An 18535-nucleotide genomic window follows, 5' to 3' on the forward strand; every position below is an offset into this window, starting at 1 on the left:
CTCTGGTATCGATTCCCCGCCGTGTGTCAACAAAAGGGGAGAAATGAAAGGAAATATGGATAAAAAATGGATCAAAGCCGGGTGGAGCAAAAGTCTCAGAGGGGGCGACGACTCTTTTAATGTGGTTAAACCTGTCTCCCGATAGCCATCTCTTCCCTTCCCCTTTCATGCCCTTTGATGTTGTGTATTCCAAATCCTCTCCTTGAAATCTCGCCGAAGGGAGCCTCGGCACTGCTTTTCCAGGGCTTTCAGGAGCTCAGCCAGGCACCTCCTCCATCCCCATCCACAGCCACGGCCCCAGCACGTGTTAAACGAGCCCCAGTGTGGGCTAAAGGCACCTTTTTCCCTTCTCTCCTCACCCGTTCAGTCTGTGCAGGAATAAACCAGGAGGGAACAGCACCACCTCTCCCTGGCTGGGGGTGGAAAATGCATTTGCAGCTATAAAAACGCTGAGGAGAAGAAAAGGTTGAATTTCAAAAGCTCCTTCTGCTCTATCCCAGCGCCAGCCCTTCCCGCTGCCTTTGAAACATATTAGAGCAGCTCTTTTATGAGGAAAGCAGCCTGGCAGCTGGAGGCCAGCAGGGCACCCCGGGCACCATTCACCTGAGTGCTCCAGTCCCTTTGTGGGCTGCAGAAAATCCCCTGGTTTAATTTGTTTGCTGTCCCTGTAAGCAGAAGGGAGGTTTGGGGCGCAGCGGGGGCGGCGTTCAGCTCGCTCTCACGCTGTCCTTTTGCTGCCTGCTATCAGAATATCAGAATAAAGCTTTGTGGCTCCCAGCTCCCTGTTGTGGGCCTCCCAGCACGCACCTGTAATGGAGGTGGCTGCCATTCCAGCCCTCCTGGTGCTGCCAGGAGTCACTCCAAACCCCCTGGCACAGCGAGGCTGCTGCAAATCCAGCCTCCAGAGCTCCTTTGGAGGGAGGAAAACCACAGGGAAGGAGGGCTGGAACCTGCTGCTCAGGTGGGGGACACTGAGCTGCCCCAAACCCTGCAGAGGTCAGGGGCACCAGGGCAGCAGGAGGGACAGGAGCACCCAGACAGCCAGGGGGGAATTTTAGGGCCAGTGAAACCACCAGCAATAGCCCCGGGTGAGTGCTTGAGCTGCTGTGGCGCAGGGGGTCCTGCACAGACCCACCCCTGTGGCATCATGCCTTGGGAACCCAGGAAATTGGGCTTTGAGCAGTTTGGAAATGGGCTGGGGCTGTAGCAAGAGGGGCTGAGCTGTCCCCATGAATGCTGACCCTCTGTTTTCCTCCTGCTTCTCTTAAATATTACCTGGGCCGAAGTAATTCCCTTCAGGTGTTAAAGTCAGCGAGTTTTCCATGGTCACATCACACTCAGGAGAGCCATGAGGAGCTGCTGGTTATAGTTCATGGAGGCTAAAACGGTGCCTGGGGATGCCAGGGCTGAGCAGACCCTCTTGTTTGTCCCTGGGATGCTGGAGTGGGCAGTGTGGGGTGCTGGAACGGCAGTGTGGGGTGCTGGAATGGCAGTGTGGGGTGCTGGAGCAGTGTGGGGTGCTGGAATGGGCGCTGTGGGGTGCTGGAGTGGGCAGTGTGGGATGCTGGGGCAGTGTGGGGTGCTGGAATGGGCAGTGTGGGGTGCTGGAGTGGGCAGTGTGGGATGCTGGGGCAGTGTGGGGTGCTGGAATGGGCAGGGGTGTTGCTGGAGTGGCACTGTGGGATGCTGGGGCAATGTGGGATGGCAGCCAGGTCTGTGCAGCCCTGGCCCCCCAAGCCCCTCCAACTCCCCGGCAGGCAGAGCTTTTGTGTCTGACAGGAATCAGCGTCTGTCCAGCCAGCTCAGACAAGAACAAGTGAAAACAGAATAAATCAAAGCCTGGAGTGTTGAGGCAATTCCCCTGCCTGCTCCAGCACAGCCCTTGATGTTGGAGTCCTTCAGTCAGCACAGAAATACTGGGAAAGGATCAAAGGGGAAGGGAGAAGGGGGTTGACTCATGGGCGTGCTGTGAAGCACCCCCAGCCCTCGAGCCCTGCTTTGTGCATCTCCTCAGCCAGGAGTGGCTCCCCCATGGAGCTTCCCAGGATGTGGCCACCTCTCGCTGTCTATCCCACACCCTCTCTCCTGCCACCAGCCACCAGCTGTGTTTTAAGGGCCCATTTTAGCTGCGAGCCCTCCGAGCTCCTCATCCAGCACCCAAAAGTGCCACCCCGAGGTCTCTGGGTGACTTTGGCTGCTCCCATTTTTGCTCATCCCCCAGTGTTTCTGAGCTGTGCTGCCCAGCTTCCTCCACTGCACCTTTCTGCTCTGGATTTGTAAAAGGATTAATCCTGCAGATTACTTCCCTATTGATTTTAATCACTAAGCTGGAATCGTTATCACCGGCTGTGAGCGATGTCTGCTCGAGGGGAGGAAATGCTGCTCCCGGCTGTAGGGACAGCAAACACTGCTGGGACCCTGAAAGGTGATCCCGGATTTCGAGGGATTGGTTCCTAATCCCATCAGCTCCCACCAGCACATCTGCTGCTTTGCTCGGCTGAAACTCTTGAAACACTCGTATCATCTGGTCCGCCTGGTCCCCGACTTGCCTTTGGACCATTTTGATTTTGGGGGCGCACCAGGGAGGGCGTGGGAGCGTTTTGGTGATGCTGGGGCGGAGCTGGCCCTGGCTGAGCCCCCCGTGCCCCCTCCCCAGTTGGCAGGAAGCAATTCCTGAGGTTCGAGAGCGCCAGCCGCGCCGCCGAGGTGCTGGGCTGCGACGTGGAGGAGCTCGGCACCGCCGTCTTCAAGCACCACCTGAGGCACATCCTGGCGCAGGTGACAGCGCGGGGCCGGCCCCAAGCAGAGGAGAGCCCGCCAGGTACCGGGATGCCCCATCCCCTGGATTTGCGGAATAAGGACTTTGCAATTAAAAATTGTCAAGCGGGTATGTTTTATTCCAGCTGGGACGCACGGGGGATATTTCCACCTAAGACATGCGTGCCTGGTGAGACAGATTCCAGGTTTAAACACACACTGAGCCCCCGAGCCCACGCCTCCCTGCCCGCCCATTGGTGGTGCCACACCTCCTGGTGGTCCTGGGTGGGCGTCTTTGATGAAGTAACATCACCTCCCTCGATGTTCGCTGCTCGACCCTTTCCTCTAGGCAGGAGCAGGTTTGGCTTTCTCTCAGGGCAGTTTGTCCTGGCCAAAACCAGGAGCCTGGTTCTTGCTGGCTCCTTAAGCGAAAGGTTCTGCTTTATGGGTTTCAACAGTACCTGAGTCTTGCTTTACTGAGTTATCTTTATGGCCTTTACCTAGCAACTAAATTCTTATGTGTTCTGCTACAAGTTGTCTCTACCCAGCAAGTTACACTCCTGTTACAAACTGTGTTCTGTAATTTTGCAAATTTGTTAAATAAGCTATATATTATTATATATTTCTTTCTCTCTCTCTATATATAATAGATATATATATTTCTGTTTTCCTCCACCCACCTAAGCACATTATATGCTTGCAAAATTCTGAATTTTCATGTACATAGATGTTTCCCATATCACCTTTTCCCTTTATTTCTGGGGGAGAGGGAATGGTGAGGCAAATTGTCCTGTTCTTCTCAGGCTGAGAGGCCCAGGTAGGTCTTAAAATTAATAAAATCATTAACTGTGCTGTGTCACATCGCTGCCCTCAGCTCTCCAGCTGCCCCTGCCTGACCCTCCTTGGGGACAGGTGAAATCAGGTGAGTTCAGATAAGTGATGTGGCTTAAATGTAGCGAGAGCTCTGCCTAGAAAAATGGGGGAAATCCCCAAACTCCACAGATTAGCTGGTGTTGTGCTCCAAGCAACTGTGTCCTGCAAGGAGATCTGGATCAGGGATTGTGCTGCGGAGCCACCAGAAACCTTAAATTGTTGTATGGCTCTAATTCATGGAGGCAGATCCAGCATGTGTGAGGTGGGAGGGTGAGATATTGCCTGGATTTCAGGTCAGCCTTCCCACACTCCTTAAAGGTTGGACTTGATGATCTTAGAGGTCTTTTCCAACCTTGATGATTCCATGATAGCAGCAGAATTCCAGCTGGACCTTGCAAGATATCCTGATAAAAGCAAGAACCTGAGGAAGAGGCCTTTGACATGGCAATAGTATTCCTTAAATCCACGTGAGGCAGGAGAGGAGCTGAAGGCAGGCCAGGGGATGGGCTGTGGAGCTGTGTGGGTTCTCCTGCACCACAATCCAGGGAATCCCAGCTCCCACCTCAGCTCTGAACGTGGCTGGAAATACATAAATTGTCTGCTCTTCCCTTCGCTGTGCCAGAGCCGAAGATGACGGGAGTGGAGTGTGTGGAGGGAATGGCCTCGGGGCTCTACGAGGAGCTCTTTGCCGCCGTGGTTTCACTCATCAACAGGTACCAAAGAGCTGCTGGGCACTGGGGCTGGGGGTGGCAGCCCCTTCTCCAGGGGCAGGAGCAGGTGGCTGATTCCTGCTGGGAAAGCAGGCAGCTGTGTGAAAATCCTTGTGTGAGAGTGGCGCTGGCTCTCGGGACTGCTGTGTCCTGTGCTCCTGTGGTGGGGGGGGGGTGGGGTGGGGGGGCCTGGCTGGCACCACTGTGGGTAAATCCTGGTGGTGTGTGTGGCTCTTCCCAGGTCCTTCTCCTCCCAGCACCTCTCCATGGCCTCCATCGCCGTGGTGGACACCCCTGGCTTCCAGAGCCCGCGGCAGCAGCGCAGCGAGCGAGCGGCCACCTTCGAGGAGCTGTGCCACAACTACGTCCAGGAGAGGCTGCAGGGGCTCTTCTACGAGAAAACCTTCCTGTGGGAGATGGAGAGGTACAGAGAGGTGAGGAGCAGGGCTTGGGAGCGGCTCCCAGCACTTGGGAGTGGGGCTGCCTTTGTGCCCAGAGGTCCCCGTGTCCCGCTGCCGTGTGAGTGAACAACTCAGGGGCTTTACTGGGAGGGCTGCAGCAGAACTGGGGGAGTTCTGCATGGAGCAGAAGCCTCTCTCTCCACCCCCTGCCTCAGTTCTGAATCCTCTTGGCTATTTCTGATGTGCCAGAGATGCTCTCTTGGCATGTTTGTGGAAGAGGGGTTGTAATGAGATGATTTTTCCCAACCCAAACCATTTTGGAATTCTATTATATACTTACTCCAGCTCGGGAGACTTTGTGCCTTCTCTTGGCACAGCTGACTTTTTCCTCAGATGATGAATAATAGAGAATAGAAAGGAAAATGATAAATTATTGCAGAAATAAGCTGCTGAGAAACCTACAGGCAGAGATGAACTTATTATAGGCTTGAAGGAGTTACCATAATGCCACTAGCCCTGGGAAAATAGCTGAATTCCTATGGTTTAACACACACATCATTGAGTAAGGATAGCTGTGCCCTTCCCTAGTGGTGAAGACTTCCAGATGCCGTCCCACGACTGAAACAAGCTTTTAAATGATGTTTTCCAGGAAAATGTTGAGGTGTCTTTTGATCTTCCAGAGTGCTCTCCACTGGCCACGCTGTCCATCATCGACCTGAGCTGCTCCCAGGTACCCTGTCCCCTCTGCACCCTGCTGCTCCAAGCAGTGAGGGCTCCAGAGGCAGAGTGGGACCCTGTGGAGCATCCCAAAGCAACCTGAGGTGTTGCAGGGAGAGGGGGCACAGCGTCCACCAGGGCCTTTTTGGCTTTTTTAAACTATAAGCACCCTCCCTGAGCAAGCTCTGCTCTCCATCAGCCCTTCCAGCCTGGGGGACACTGTCACTGCTGAGGGCGATGTCCAGAGCTGCACCAGGTCGGGAGGGTCTGCTCTGGGCTGGGGGACACAGCTGGGCAGTGGGAGCAGGCAGGAGGGAGCAGAGCAGGCTGAGGCTGGAGCCCAGAGCCCTCGTGTCCCTCGGCAGCCGCAGGTGCTCCCGGGCAGCCCCGGGGCCGCTCCTCGGGGGCTGCTGTGGATCCTGGACGAGGAGGTGCTGACCCCAGGCTCCGGGGATGGCACTGCCTTCGAGCGCCTCTGCTCCTACTTCGCCACCAGGGCACCCGACCAGGACGGTGAGTTGGGCTGGGCTTGGCTGCGCAGCCTCTGGCATCGCCATTTGGCTTTGGGATTTTGGGAGATGCGGACCATTAAACCCCTCACTGCGTTTTCCTCTGGGCTGGTCCTGGGGTGCTGTCACTGCCACAGGTGAGGGGCACCTGCGCAGGTGTGAGCAGACACTGCACTTCGAGATCTGCCACCAGCTGGGCACGGCCCCCGTGCGCTACGACCTCACGGGCTGGGTCAGCAAGGCCAAGTTCAACCTCTCGGCCCAGAATGCCATCCAGGTGCTGCAGAATTCCACGGTGTAAGTGCCAGGAGGTGCCACAGTGGAACCCTGTGCCTGTGGGAGGGAGTTGGGGATGCCCCAGCCCTGAGCTGCAAACCTGCCCCAGCTCTGGAGACAGAGGGTGGTGTGGGGCATCCCTTGTGTGAACGGGGGTGAACGGTTTCCCACTGCAGAGGGCAGTGTTAGGTGGGATATGGGGAGAATTTCCCGGCTGTGAGGGTGGTAAAGCCCTGGCACAGAGAATCTGTGGCTGAACCACCTCTGGAAGTGTCTGAAGCCAGGTTGGACAGGGCTTGGAGCAACCTGGGCTAGTGGAAGCTGTCCCTGCCTGTGGGGGTCCAGCACCAGTCAGAGCTGTGAGGCTTCACCAGGTTTTCCCTCTGCTTTGAGCAGCCTTGCAAACGAAATTGGAATTGAAAGGGAACTGAAGTGCTGCAGGTGTCTGTGCACACAGGGGGATTTTAACCTTCTGCTTGCATACTCCTGGCTCAGCTGGTTTGGGCTTCAACCCAGGGAAGCTTTAACAGCACTGAACAGCTCCATGCTCGGATCAGGGAGGATGGAGTGGGTAGGGGTGTTCCAGCACCCTGGTCCGCTCCTCAGAGCAGCACCGATTTGGAATTTGGGGCCGTGGGTGCTGCATCCCCGCGGAAGGAGCTGGGATGCCGAGCGGGCCGTGTGTGTCCCGGCAGGGCCGCGGTCCGGGAGCTGGTGCAGCCGCGGGCGAGCGCTCCGCTCTGCTGCCGCGCCCTGGCGGGGCTGGAGGGGCGCTCCCAGGCCGCCCTGCACCGCAACGCCTGCCTGAGGAAAACCTTCGCCAGCAGCTTCGCCGCCGTCAGGAAGAGGTCGGTGTGCGCCCAGATCAAGCTGCAGGCGGTGAGTGCCAGCGCCGGGACGCTGCGGCTGCGGGTCGCGGGGGTTGTGGCACAGAGCATGGTGACCCCACTGGGGGACCTTGCCTTGGACACGGTTCCTTACCGGGGAGCCCACACCCCCGTCAGGGAGCTCCTGCCCGTCCCCATTGTGGCTGTGGCCACCGCGGGTGCTGCGCTGGCCCGTCCAGCGCTGCTGTCGCTCAGGGAGAGCCCCCCCAGGCAAAGAGATCAGGCACAGGTCTGCAGAGATCTCACACAGATCTCACACAATCACACACAGATCTCAGATCACACACAGATCACACACATCACACACAGTTTACACACACATCACACACAGATCACACAGAGATCTCAGATCTCACACAGATCTCACACAGATCTCACACAGAGATCTCACACAGATCTCACACAGATCAGGCACAGATCACACACAATCACACACAGTTTACACACATCACACAGAGATCTCACACAGATCTCACACAGATCTCACACAGATCACACACAGATCTCACACAGATCTCACACAGATCTCACACAGATCTCACACAGATCTCACACAGATCTCACACAATTTACACACAGATCTCACACAGATCACACACAGTTTACACACAGATTACATTTCGCTGCTTTAATCCTCTTAAGTGCTCAGACAGTGACCAGCCCTCGGCGCTGGACACGTGCCAGGCTCCTGCTGCTCTCACACCTAATTAAGTGTCCAAACCCTCTCAGGAGATGAAGCTCAGGCTCTGCTGATTCCCTGACCAGCCCGTTTTGGGGTCTTGCCTGTCCCTGGCAAACTCCCTCCCCAGCATCCCTCAACCACCATGACCTTTAATGTTCCAATCCAAACCATTCCATGATTCTACAAATGCTGGTAAATTTTCTGGCCATCACCTGAACACGTGGGACATCAGGAGGAAGGGTGCTGCTCACCACTCGTGTTCACCCTCTGACTGACGCTGGAGCTGACTCCTCCACCTGCCCAGACACCCTGCAGGTGCACAGGGAGCACTTCCCCACCGCCAGCACGCGCTGACCCTTTGTCCCCTCCATCCCCACTGACCTCTGCTGCCCTCCAGGATGCCCTCACCAACCTTCTCCGACGGTCCCAGCTGCACTTTGTCCACTGCCTCCTCGCAGGGATGGGCCGGGAAGGGCCGGTCCCTCGGCCCCCGGCGCCGCCGGACGCAGCCCCACAGCTGGATGTGGTGGCCCTGAGGACACAGCTGGAGGGGACCCAGCTCCTGGATGCCCTGCGCCTGCACCGTGTGGGTATGTCCAGACCTTGCCTGGCCCGTGCCCGTCCCAGCTGCTGCTCCCTGCCCCTGGCTCAGCCCTTCCAGCCTTTGCTCATCACCTGCTTCTCACCAGCAGGCAAGGAATTCCCTTCCTTCAGAAATTGCCCATTCAGAAATTCTCCTCTGTTTTTATTCCTGCTCTTTGCAGGGGTTCTGAGCCCCTCTCATGCCTGAGCTTTGTGGCTGCAGCTCCAGTGGAGCTCCCCTTGGAGCATCCATGCATCAGGCTGGACCTGCACTGACCACAAGCACGGCCCATGCCATGGGGAGAGGGAGCTGTGCAGGAGGTCCAGGGGCATGTCCTGGGTGACACGAGGGGCTGAGGTGGCATCTGGCCACCTCAAGCTCATCTTGGTGCCCTCTCCCTGCCCTCGCTGCAGGGGTTTCTCTCTCACGGCAGCTCCCCGTGTCCCCTCCAGCCCCGCTGCCCTTTGCTGTGCACAGGGTGTCCCAGCAGGTCCCTCCCCAGCGTGCCAGTGCCAGTGGCAGTGCCCTGGGCCTGGCAGCCCCCAACAGCCCTGTGTGCCCCCAGGGTATTCGGATCGGCTGCTCCTCACCCAGTTCCGCAGGCGCTTCCAGGTGCTGGCTCCGGAGGTGATGAAGAAGCACAACTCTGCCTACGAGGTGCCAGATGAGAGCAAGGTGTGTGCTGGGCTGGGGGCATAGCTGAGACCCCCCAGTGGGGCTGTGATGATGCCAGAGCTGTTCCAGCAGGACAGGGCACAACCTGAGGGCAGGATGTGGGCACTGCTGTGGCCCAGTCCCTCTCCCTGGCTCCCCAAAAAACCTGGGACTGAGGACAAGCCAGGCAACATTCCCAGGCACCCAAGAGAGCAGGGACTGTGGAATCTTCTGGGCACTGGGCATCACCTGCAGCCAGGGGTGACTCCTCACCTCACCTCACCTCACCCCGTGATGCTGAAAGCCAAAAGAGCTCAGGAAGGAATCTGGACGTGTGCCAGTTTTATTTGTTTCCGAGTAAATTTGTAGCAAAACCAGAGCAAAGCCATGCCTGGAATAAGGCTATGGATGAGCCACAAAGAGCTGAGAGGAGCTGAATTAAAGCTGGGCACGTGCTGTGTTGTGCAAACTGCAGCCAGCATGTGCAAAGGCAGTTAAGACCTCGGGATTTAATGAGACAAGTCTGACAATTGGGAAAGGTCAATATTGCTGTGAAACGCTGTCAGAGGCAGAGGGTGCCTTGTCAGCAGCGTGTAAGCAGGGGATTTGGAAAATCCCATCCTGCCCAGAGCTCGCTGCCACGAGGGTTTGTCAGCTGGGAAATGCTTCTTGGGACATGGCATTAACCTGGCTGCTGGAGCAGGAGAGAGCCTCGTCAGCTGTGAGGGAACGGGGCAGTGAGAGCTGGCCCTGTGCTTGTGCTGGGATGGGACTGTCCTGCACAGCCTTACACCAGTCCCAGTCCCAGCAGTGCCACCAGAACAGGCACAGCCACAGCACTGGTGCTTCCTCACCCTGGCAGGGTGTTTCAGGCTCTGTGATCCATTATCTTCATTCCCTGGTGTGCTCCATCCCCTCCTTGCACGGCCAGTGGGGAGGCCAGGGGTGCAATCCTGCTGCTCCTGGGTCCATGGTGGAATATTCCTTCTGTGGGTTTGTCCTTTGGGGAGGAGATGAGATGGTGTTGTGTGGAGAGAGGTATTAGCAGAGGATTTTTGTTACAATTTCTGTAGCCCTGGGGCTTTCAAACCACCCATCCGTCCAGAGAGCGTGGCTGCCCCAGGGGAATGGCTGGTGTTGCTGCTGTTGTGTTCATGTTCTGGTCCAAAGCTTGGAGTAATTGAGTTCAGGCTTCTCCTTGGGATAATCTCCCGCTCGAATCCTCCAGTTCTGTGCTGTGCCGTGGGCTCAGGGGAGAACTCAGCCCTTTCTCCCATTTTTGGCTCCATGGGATGAGCTGCTGGAGAGGTGGGCAGGAGGGGAGCGCCGAGTGCAGTTGGATGGTGCTGGGACAGGCACTGTCCCCTGTGTCACCTCCTGCCGTGCACCAAGGCTCTGCCAGACCAGGGATGGCAGCAAAAGGGGACAAATCTTGCCTGCAGCTGCAGATCTCTACTCCCCATCCTGCTGAAAACCTCAAGGGAGGAAAGTCCTTGCACTGGGACTTGGGACTGGGCTTTGGCAAGGGGAGGAGGAGAGGAGGGCAGAGCTGGCTGAACCCTCACTGGGTGCCCATGGGGACTGGGGGTTCCTGCACCCCATTTCAGCAGCTCACAGCAGGATGTGGGTGTTTCCTGAGCAGTCCCATGATGTGCCCCTTCTCTGCAGGCTATCGAGGAGCTGTTCCAGGCGCTGGATCTGGAGAAGAAGAGCGTTGCCATAGGACGCACCCAGGTACCATGACTGTGCCCTGCTTCCCCGTTGCTCTGGTGTGTGTGGGCACAGCCCCGTGCCAGGCTCCCCAGCAGCCCAAAGTTCCCCAAACCGGGGACAAAGGCTCTTCTCCACTGCTGCATGTGGCACCAGGTGGGCTGGGAAACTGAGACTCGCTAAATATCAGACCAAAAGCCTCCTAATTCTCATCTGAAAGCAGTACCCAGGGTAAATCCTGTACCTAATTACCAAAATCCTGCCAGCCCTGGTGGTATTTAAGTTCCTAATTACCATTGTGATGTTTCCTGGGAGTGAAGGGGGCTTGGGCAGCTCGTGGGTTTGCTGCAGAGCAGGAACTGTCACAGCAACCACATTTGAACTTCAATGTGATGGTCTGAGAGAAAAATTAATTTCACATGCGTGCTTGCCTTCAGCTCTGGAGTTTGTGAAGAAAGAATTCATGGAACAGTTCTGTGGAGCAAAATGACTTTCTTTTATCCTGCACTGTGCAGTTTGTAATTATCTCCCCTCTGGAACCCTCGTTCTTAATCAATAGCACGGTGGCAGCCCCGGTCACATTTCGTTAGGGACGAGTTCGCTTTGCCGTCGCTTTGAGCATTGATTTTGTACCAGCTGTGAAACTTTCCAGGTTGGGGAGTTAATTCAGACATTAATGAGGCAATTGAACGGGTGGTGGAGCAATCATGGTATCAGCTTGGGAGAGCCACTTTCCTTGGGACTGTGCTTTGATTCAATTTGGTGTGGTTAAAATGCAGCGCTCTCAGCACAGCCCCGGCCTCGCCCGTGCCACTCAGGGGTTATTAAAGCTGGGCCATGCAAATGGTTGGGAGCTCCTGATCCTGGATTCCAAGAGCTTCCCCCAGCAGTGACCCAGAGACACTTCAGACACTCAGAGATCGATACCGGCCTGGGTCTGGTGGCATCAGCAAATCTGAGGCATTTCTGAGGCGTTTCTGACCAGTTCAGAGAAAGAAAACCATTGGTTTATTTTGGTTTTGCTATTGTAACACATCACTGCTGTTACCTGTGTGCATCTGTGTGTCACTGGTCAGAATCCACTGTCAGTGGAGGTATCCATCCGTCCGTCCATCCATCCATCCATCCATCCATCCATCCATCCATCCATCCATCCATCCATCCATCCCCACAGGAAATGTTTTGAGGAATTGCACCTTGTGACGGCCGATACCTCTGTCAGGGAGGAGGGAGAGGTTTCAGCCCTGACCTGGGGTGTGTAACCTGTTCCTTGCTGCCAGGTGTTCCTGAAGCCGGGGGTCATCTCCAGGCTGGAGAAGCAGCGGGACAAGCTGATAGCCCAGAAGATGACTCTGCTCCAGGCTGCCTGCAAGGGCTTCCTCAGCCGCCAAAAGTTCAAGAGATTGAAGGTACCCATCCTGTGGCTTGGGGACACCTGAGCCCACCCAGGTCACTGCTGCTGGGATATGGCCCACAGCACCCAAACAACGGCTCTTTGAGCTCCTTTGAAGCTTTTCCCTGCAGCCATGAGATGCTGTGCTGCCATCCCTGAGCTCCTCTGCCGCCTTTCCCTCTCCAGCCTGGTGTCCCAGCCTGGTCCTTCCTGGCAGTCCTGGCTGGGTGAGGGTCATCGCTGCTGTGTCCCCACAGATCCAGCGCCTGGCCATCCGCTGCATCCAGAAGAACCTGCTGGTGTTCCAGGCCATCAGGCACTGGCCCTGGTGGCGGCTGCTGAGCCACGTGCGGCCCCTGCTCAGCGTTAACCTCGCCGAGGAGCAGCTCCGAGCTAAGGAAGTGAGTGCCAGGGGCTGGGTGGGATGGGTGGGACAGGACAGGACAGGACAGGCTGCTTTAGGGGCTCTGCCTGGTGGATTGGTCAAGTTGGAAGTCTCTTCTGCCCAGGCAAAGATGTTTTTCCTACCATCCAGAAGTTGCCATCAGTTCTTAGCCCAGGGTCACACGTTCTGCACAGCTGTGGAGGGAGAAGTGACTTGTGCTTAGAGGGACAGTAGCAAACACACCATGTCCCCGCAGTCAAACCCCACCCCAGGGTTCCCCCACTGCCCTCCTCGTGCCTTCTGCAAGCTCCAGGGGCTGTGTCCCCTGAGCCAAACCCCTGGGGATGGGCTCCTCAGCCTGTGGGGTGCTGAGAGATGAGCATTCAAACACCCCTGTGACAGAGGGGACTCCCCTCTGCACTGTCCCCAGTGCTGTGCTGGCATCCACCTGTGTTGCCCTTTTGAAAGGTTAATGGACATTTTGAAAGGTTCCTTTCACCCCTCTGCACCCTGTGAGACCTGTGCTAAATTCCTGTCTTCCCTGGAGTCCCGCTCCTCCTCTTGCCTTAGTGAGGTTTTAACAAGATGTTTTCAGGCTGGCTCAGATGAAATAACAGCTGCCCAAGCCTCTGTTTTTGTCTCCAAACCCACCTGGGATCCATCAGGCCCCATCATCTGTTAACCTCTGTTTTTATCACGGCTCTGCACGTTCTGCTCCTGCTCAGTGTTGGACATCAAAGCAGGACAAGGCTGCATGGAGCTTTTTCTCCTGCCTGGGAAGGAATCACAGCCAACACCGTGCCTTTGCACCATGCTCTGATACCTGCCAGGGCCCTGGGACACTCCCTGGGCATGATCCAGGCCCCTGGCTGTTAATCCCAGGCTTTTGAGGTTTGCTGCTCTCTCATAAAACATGCTCTACACACACCAAAGCTGACATTCCCTCCGATGGAATTCATGTCAGGAGCTGTAGTCCTGGCAATTTGCAGTGAGCAGCCTTCAAAGTTGCCTGGTAAATTTTATTAATAAGGCAGCTATGTCTCTTCCACTTATTTTGAACAGAAAACAAGGTTTTCATAAATAAATCGAGGATGCTGGAACTCTGTGTGTATTTTTTTCCAATCTTCCCTAGGAGGAGCTGGCGGCGCTGAGAAGGAAGCTGGAAAAATCCGAGCAGGCATGCAGCGAGCTCAGACAGACTACAGAAAGTCTGGAGAGCAAGGTACATCCCCCGTGCTGGCTACCAGAGAACCTCTGGTACAGACCCCAAAACATCTGATACAAACCCCAAAACCTCTGCCACAGCCCTGTTTGGGAAGGTTGGGAAAGGAGCTGATGGGGATGAACACGAGCAGCAGTTCCAGCAGAGCAGGAGGAGCCATGGGCAGGGGCAGCTGCCAGGGGCAGTCCCCTGGACAGGATTCTGGACAGGCTGCAGTGTCCAGCTGCAGAATTCCAGGCTGGCATCACTCCAGGCTGCCCAAAGAAGCTGTGGCTGCCCCATCCTTGAAAGTATCCAAGGCCAGGTTGGATGGGGCTGGGAGCAACCTGGGCTAGTGGAAAGTGTCCCTGCTCATGGGGTGGAACTGGATGAGCTTTAAGGTCCTTTCCAAGCCAAACCATTCTGGGATTCCACGTTCCCAGCTGGCTGCTGGTCCTCTGTGGATTCTGCTCTCGGATGCGCAGCTCCTTGTGCTTGTGCCTGGGATTTTGCCAAGCATCATGAGGAGAAGGAGCTCCCAAGGTTTCTATAAATACCCTGGGTTTTCCCAGCTCCCTTGGCTGCAGCAGGGCTGAGCTGGGTCCAGGCTGCAGCTCTGCCTAATGCAGCCAACAGCCCCCAAGGCCAGGACCCTCCTCCTCACTGGGAAGGGGGTAAAGATGGTTTAGTTTAAGCCCTTTGGGAATGCTGAGCAAGGCAACTGCCTCAGGGCAGACCTAGGAAAACACCAGGGAGAGAAATCCTGTGGGATTTGCTTGCTGGGTTAAGCTTGTGGGACTCCCTAAGGAGCTGGTGCCTGCACAATGTGAGGTGCCTTAAAATGCTGTCAGACACGGGAAAGGAGTGTTGGAATGCTGTGTTTTCCTGTGGCTCTGCAGCCCCTCGCTGCACTGGCTGAGCAGGAAGGACCATGTGCCCGTCTGCTCTGCGGAAAACGGAATTGATTTTCTGGATTAATAATTCTCCCCTTCTGCTCCTGGTTTCAAAGGAAATTTAATGCAATAAAGTAGGACAATGGGGAGCTGTGATGAGCCCTGCAGTGCAGGCAGCGTGGCACAGGCAGGAGCCTGGGCTCCCACTGGTGACACTGGTCAGTGCTGGTGTGCACTCCTGAGACCAGGCAGAGCTGTCAGGACTCTGGATGGCTGTGGCATGGCAGAACCACCCCCAGCCATGCCCAGACTGACCCCCTGTTCCCCCAGATCATCGACCTGACCACGGAGCTGTCGGATGAGCGCTACAAGGGCGATGTCACCTGCCAGGCCCTGGATGGGGAGCGGGCGGAGCGGCTGCGGGGCACCCGCGAGCTGCAGGAGCTGCAGGTACCAGAGCCCTGAGCCCCTGTGCGGTGACAGTGGCCGTGCCATCCCCCTGACACAGCCCTCCTGAGTGCCCCAGAGCCGGGTAGAGCTGCTCCCTTCCTCCCTTCCCCAGAGCAAACACGACCAAGTGCAGAAGAAACTGGAGTCGGTGGAGAAGCAGCTGGAAGAGGCCCAGCAGCTGGTGCAGCTGCGTGAGATGAAGATCAGCGGCTCTGGAGGAGGTAGGGATGTCTCTCCAGAGGCAGTGCCTGCTCTGGGCATCCAGCCTGACCTGTGGGGCCACAGAGAAGAGGGCAGAGGTTTGTCCCCCCCAGTCAGTGGCACTCTCCAGCCCCTGGCCACTCCAGAGCGTTCTGTCACCCTGCATTGCTCATCCAGCGGGAGCTGGCAGTGACAGCTCGGTCACACAGCTCTGGCTCTGGCATGGGGCTGGTGGTGCTGTGGCCCAGGGCGCTGCTGGCACTGCTGGGATGGGATGGGCACAGATGCTGTGCCCGAGGCAGGGCACATGTTCTGTGCCAGTGGGGCAGCCCTGGGCACGCAAAGCAGAGCCGTGCCCCATAAGCTCTGTGCTGGTGTCGGTGCCTTGTGCATCCCCTCCCCTGCCCCCCGCAGGGCCACGGGGGCTGGTCAGGCCCCAGCACCCACCCTGCACCCCCGGGTGTCTCTCGTTGGCAGAGGACGAGTGGCAGGTGAGGTTTGACTGTGCCCAGACCGAGATCGTTTTCCTGCGGAAGCGGCTGGCACAGCTGGAGGAGCGGCTGGAGGCAGAGCTGGGCACCAGGACAGGGCTCGAGCAAAAGGCAAGTGCTGCCAGCCCAGCAGGGGACAGGGACACCCAAGGCAGCAGGGCTGTTCTAGGGCTCTTCCTCCACCTGCTCCCAGGAACTTTGCAGGGCTGAGGCTCAGCATTGCATCTGCTTCTTGTTGCTGCTCCCACTGACCAGGGAAAACCGGATATTTTCTACTGGTTTGAGCCTCAGAAATCGCTTTTGCATAGCAAAATTCCACCTTGGTCAAGTGTGAGCGTAGGCAGAGGGTGAGGAGCTGTGGGCAGGGGGTTTTCAGTGCTGGGTCTAGGTGCTGTTCTGGCTCTAGGAGCTGTGCAGGGCTGTGTTCTCCCCATCTGTCACACAAAGAGCTGGCAGCTCCCGAGCTCTGCCCTGAGGAGGGAAAAAGCCATTGTGCTTCCCTGAGCAGTGCCTGGGAGCCAGGTCACTTCCCATAAGGATAAAACAAAGAAATAAAGATTTCTCATGGTACATTAAATAGCAATAAGAAAGAAGCTGAGTCTTAGGAGCTTGGGTAAAGTAAAGCAGCCCATTTGCTCTCAGTTAGTTTGGAATTACAGGCTTCATTAATGCAAGATTTTGCTTATTTAAAGTCATTCCTTAATGACTCCCTTCCCTGGCGTGGGAGAGCTCTGCGTGTCTGTCCCAAACACCACGGGAATCCTTGGGGATTCCAGTCCAGACGCTGCTTTTTGCAGAGAAATGGGATCAGGCATCGCCCCCGGGGCAGCTCTGCTGACTCAGCAGGAGGGGCTGGGATGCTGCAGGCACTCGGAGGGTGCCTGGAGCTGGAGGGGCCACAGGTTGTCCTTGTTTAGTGAAAAACCTCTGGGTGAACCTGGGGAATGAAGTGAGGCTGAGTCCTGGTGGGGATCTTATCCAGGGGGTGCGTGCTGTGGGGTCAGTGGGGTCCCTCCTCTGTGGGGTGTGTGGGGTCCAAGGCTCCTTCCTCTGAATTGAGCGTGCCATGGAGCCTATGGGTTCCCTCCTGTGTGGGGTCCACGTGTCCCTCCTCTGTGGGGTGTGTGGGATCCAAGGATCCTTCCTCTGCGGGCTGTGTGTGCTGTGGGGGTCCCTCCTGTGTGAATTGAGTGTCCCGTGGAGCCTATGGGGTGTGGGGCGCCTGTGCCGTGGGGTCTGTGGGGTCTGTGAGATCCCTCCTCCGTGGGGCGCGCGCGCTGCCGAGTGCCTGTGGTGCGCGTGCCCATCTTCTGCGGGGTCCCTGGGCTCCGTGTGTCCCTCCCTGGGTGCCACAGGCTCTGTGCCCCCTCCGCAGCTGGGCGAGGCGCGGGCCGCGTGCCAGGCGGCGCGGGACGGGGCGCAGCGGCTGCGGCGGCGGTGCCAGCGCCTGGCCTGCGAGCTGGAGGACGCCCGGGTGCTGGCTGAGAACCAGCAGAGCCGCAGCCACGAGCTGGAGAAGAGGCAGAAGAAGTAAGGCTGGCGTGGAGCATGGGGAGGGCTGGGGGTGCTGGAGCAGGAGCCAGGGAAAGGGGAGGATTGGGGTGGGTGAGGAGCCGCTGCAAGGGTGGAGCTGTTTTCGTCTGTTTCAGCTGCTGGGAGTTATTTTTCCATCCCATCGCTGTGTGACTGGCACGTGGTCTGATCCCAGACTGGTTTGGGTTGGAAGGGGCCTTAAAGCTCATCCAGTTCCATCCCTTGCCACGGAGGGGGAATATCCTCCTTCCACCAGCCCAGATTGCCCTGAGCCCCGTCCAGCCTGACCTTGCTGTGCTCCCCTCCAGGTTTGACCTGCAGTTAGCCCAGGCCCTGGGGCAATCTGCCTTCGAGAAGAGCCTCCGTGAAAAGCTGTCCCAGGAGAACACCAGCATCCGCTGGGAGATGGGCAAACTGCAGCAGAGCCTGGAGGTAAGAGGAGACCCCACTTTGCTGTGTTGGACCCAGTTTTGGGAGCAGCACTCATTACCTTTGCAATTAGAGCAGAGGCAATCAGGAAACTTGATCCCAATTTCTCTTAGCACAGTTCAGTGGGTTTAAATAACTGTCCCCTTCCAGAAGGGGTGTTGCTACGTATAAGTGATCCCCATCCCATGATTCAGCTAATCAGGGCCACCCCCATTTTCACTGGGGTCACTTGTGCTCTTCCTCACATGCCTACCCCCAGTCCCACCTTGGGGAAGGTGCTGGTCTGTGCCCCGTGGGATGGTGCTGCACCAAATGCCACCGTGGTGGCAGGGGCACGGCTGTTGGGGTGGGGGGAACCCCCAGGGCTGCTGCCAGCACCCCCAGGCAGCTGGGGCTGCAGGGAGCCCACGGGGGACACCCAGGGGAGTGGGAAGGTGAGGTCAGGATCAAGAGGGAAAGGTGGGGATGGGGCTGCCCAACCCCTGCTGCTGCTCCAGGGGGTTGGGATTATGCTTTTGGCAATGCTGTGGGCTCTGAGAGTGTGGTGTGAGCGTCTGGGCTCTGACCCCTGCTCTGCCCAGCACAAGGAGGCCGAGGTGGCCAGGCTGGAGCAGCAGGTGGCCGTGCTGGCCGGCCGAGTGCAGGAGCTCAGCACCCCCGGGGCCACGGACACGGTGCCCGCGCTCAAGAAGAAGCTCTGGGACCTGGAGGGCAGCGCTGCTGGGCAGAAGAAGGAGCTGGAGCGTCAAACAGCCGCCGTGGATCACCTGGAGCAGGTAAAGTGAGGCTGGGGGGGGGCC

General features: G+C 57.3%; 1 protein-coding gene across 1 annotated transcript in view; it reads left to right on the top strand.

Moving 5' to 3' along the window:
• The window catches only part of MYO18B (myosin XVIIIB), a 54451-nt gene that overhangs the window by 8864 nt on the left and 27052 nt on the right, over positions 1–18535 (top strand). The window contains exons 12-30 of the mRNA XM_053959761.1: positions 2657–2821; positions 4253–4343; positions 4582–4774; positions 5391–5471; positions 5824–5971; positions 6105–6264; positions 6939–7122; positions 8210–8402; positions 8961–9070; positions 10718–10783; positions 12040–12168; positions 12410–12553; positions 13670–13759; positions 14962–15081; positions 15194–15302; positions 15760–15884; positions 17149–17303; positions 17615–17738; positions 18317–18511. Of these exons, the coding sequence (XP_053815736.1) occupies positions 2657–2821; positions 4253–4343; positions 4582–4774; positions 5391–5471; positions 5824–5971; positions 6105–6264; positions 6939–7122; positions 8210–8402; positions 8961–9070; positions 10718–10783; positions 12040–12168; positions 12410–12553; positions 13670–13759; positions 14962–15081; positions 15194–15302; positions 15760–15884; positions 17149–17303; positions 17615–17738; positions 18317–18511 (2582 nt within the window). The remainder of the gene's footprint in view (positions 1–2656; positions 2822–4252; positions 4344–4581; positions 4775–5390; positions 5472–5823; positions 5972–6104; positions 6265–6938; positions 7123–8209; positions 8403–8960; positions 9071–10717; positions 10784–12039; positions 12169–12409; positions 12554–13669; positions 13760–14961; positions 15082–15193; positions 15303–15759; positions 15885–17148; positions 17304–17614; positions 17739–18316; positions 18512–18535) is intronic.

This window comes from Vidua chalybeata, chromosome 18 (assembly GCF_026979565.1).
Source record: "Vidua chalybeata isolate OUT-0048 chromosome 18, bVidCha1 merged haplotype, whole genome shotgun sequence".
NCBI classification, from domain to species: domain Eukaryota; kingdom Metazoa; phylum Chordata; class Aves; order Passeriformes; family Viduidae; genus Vidua; species Vidua chalybeata.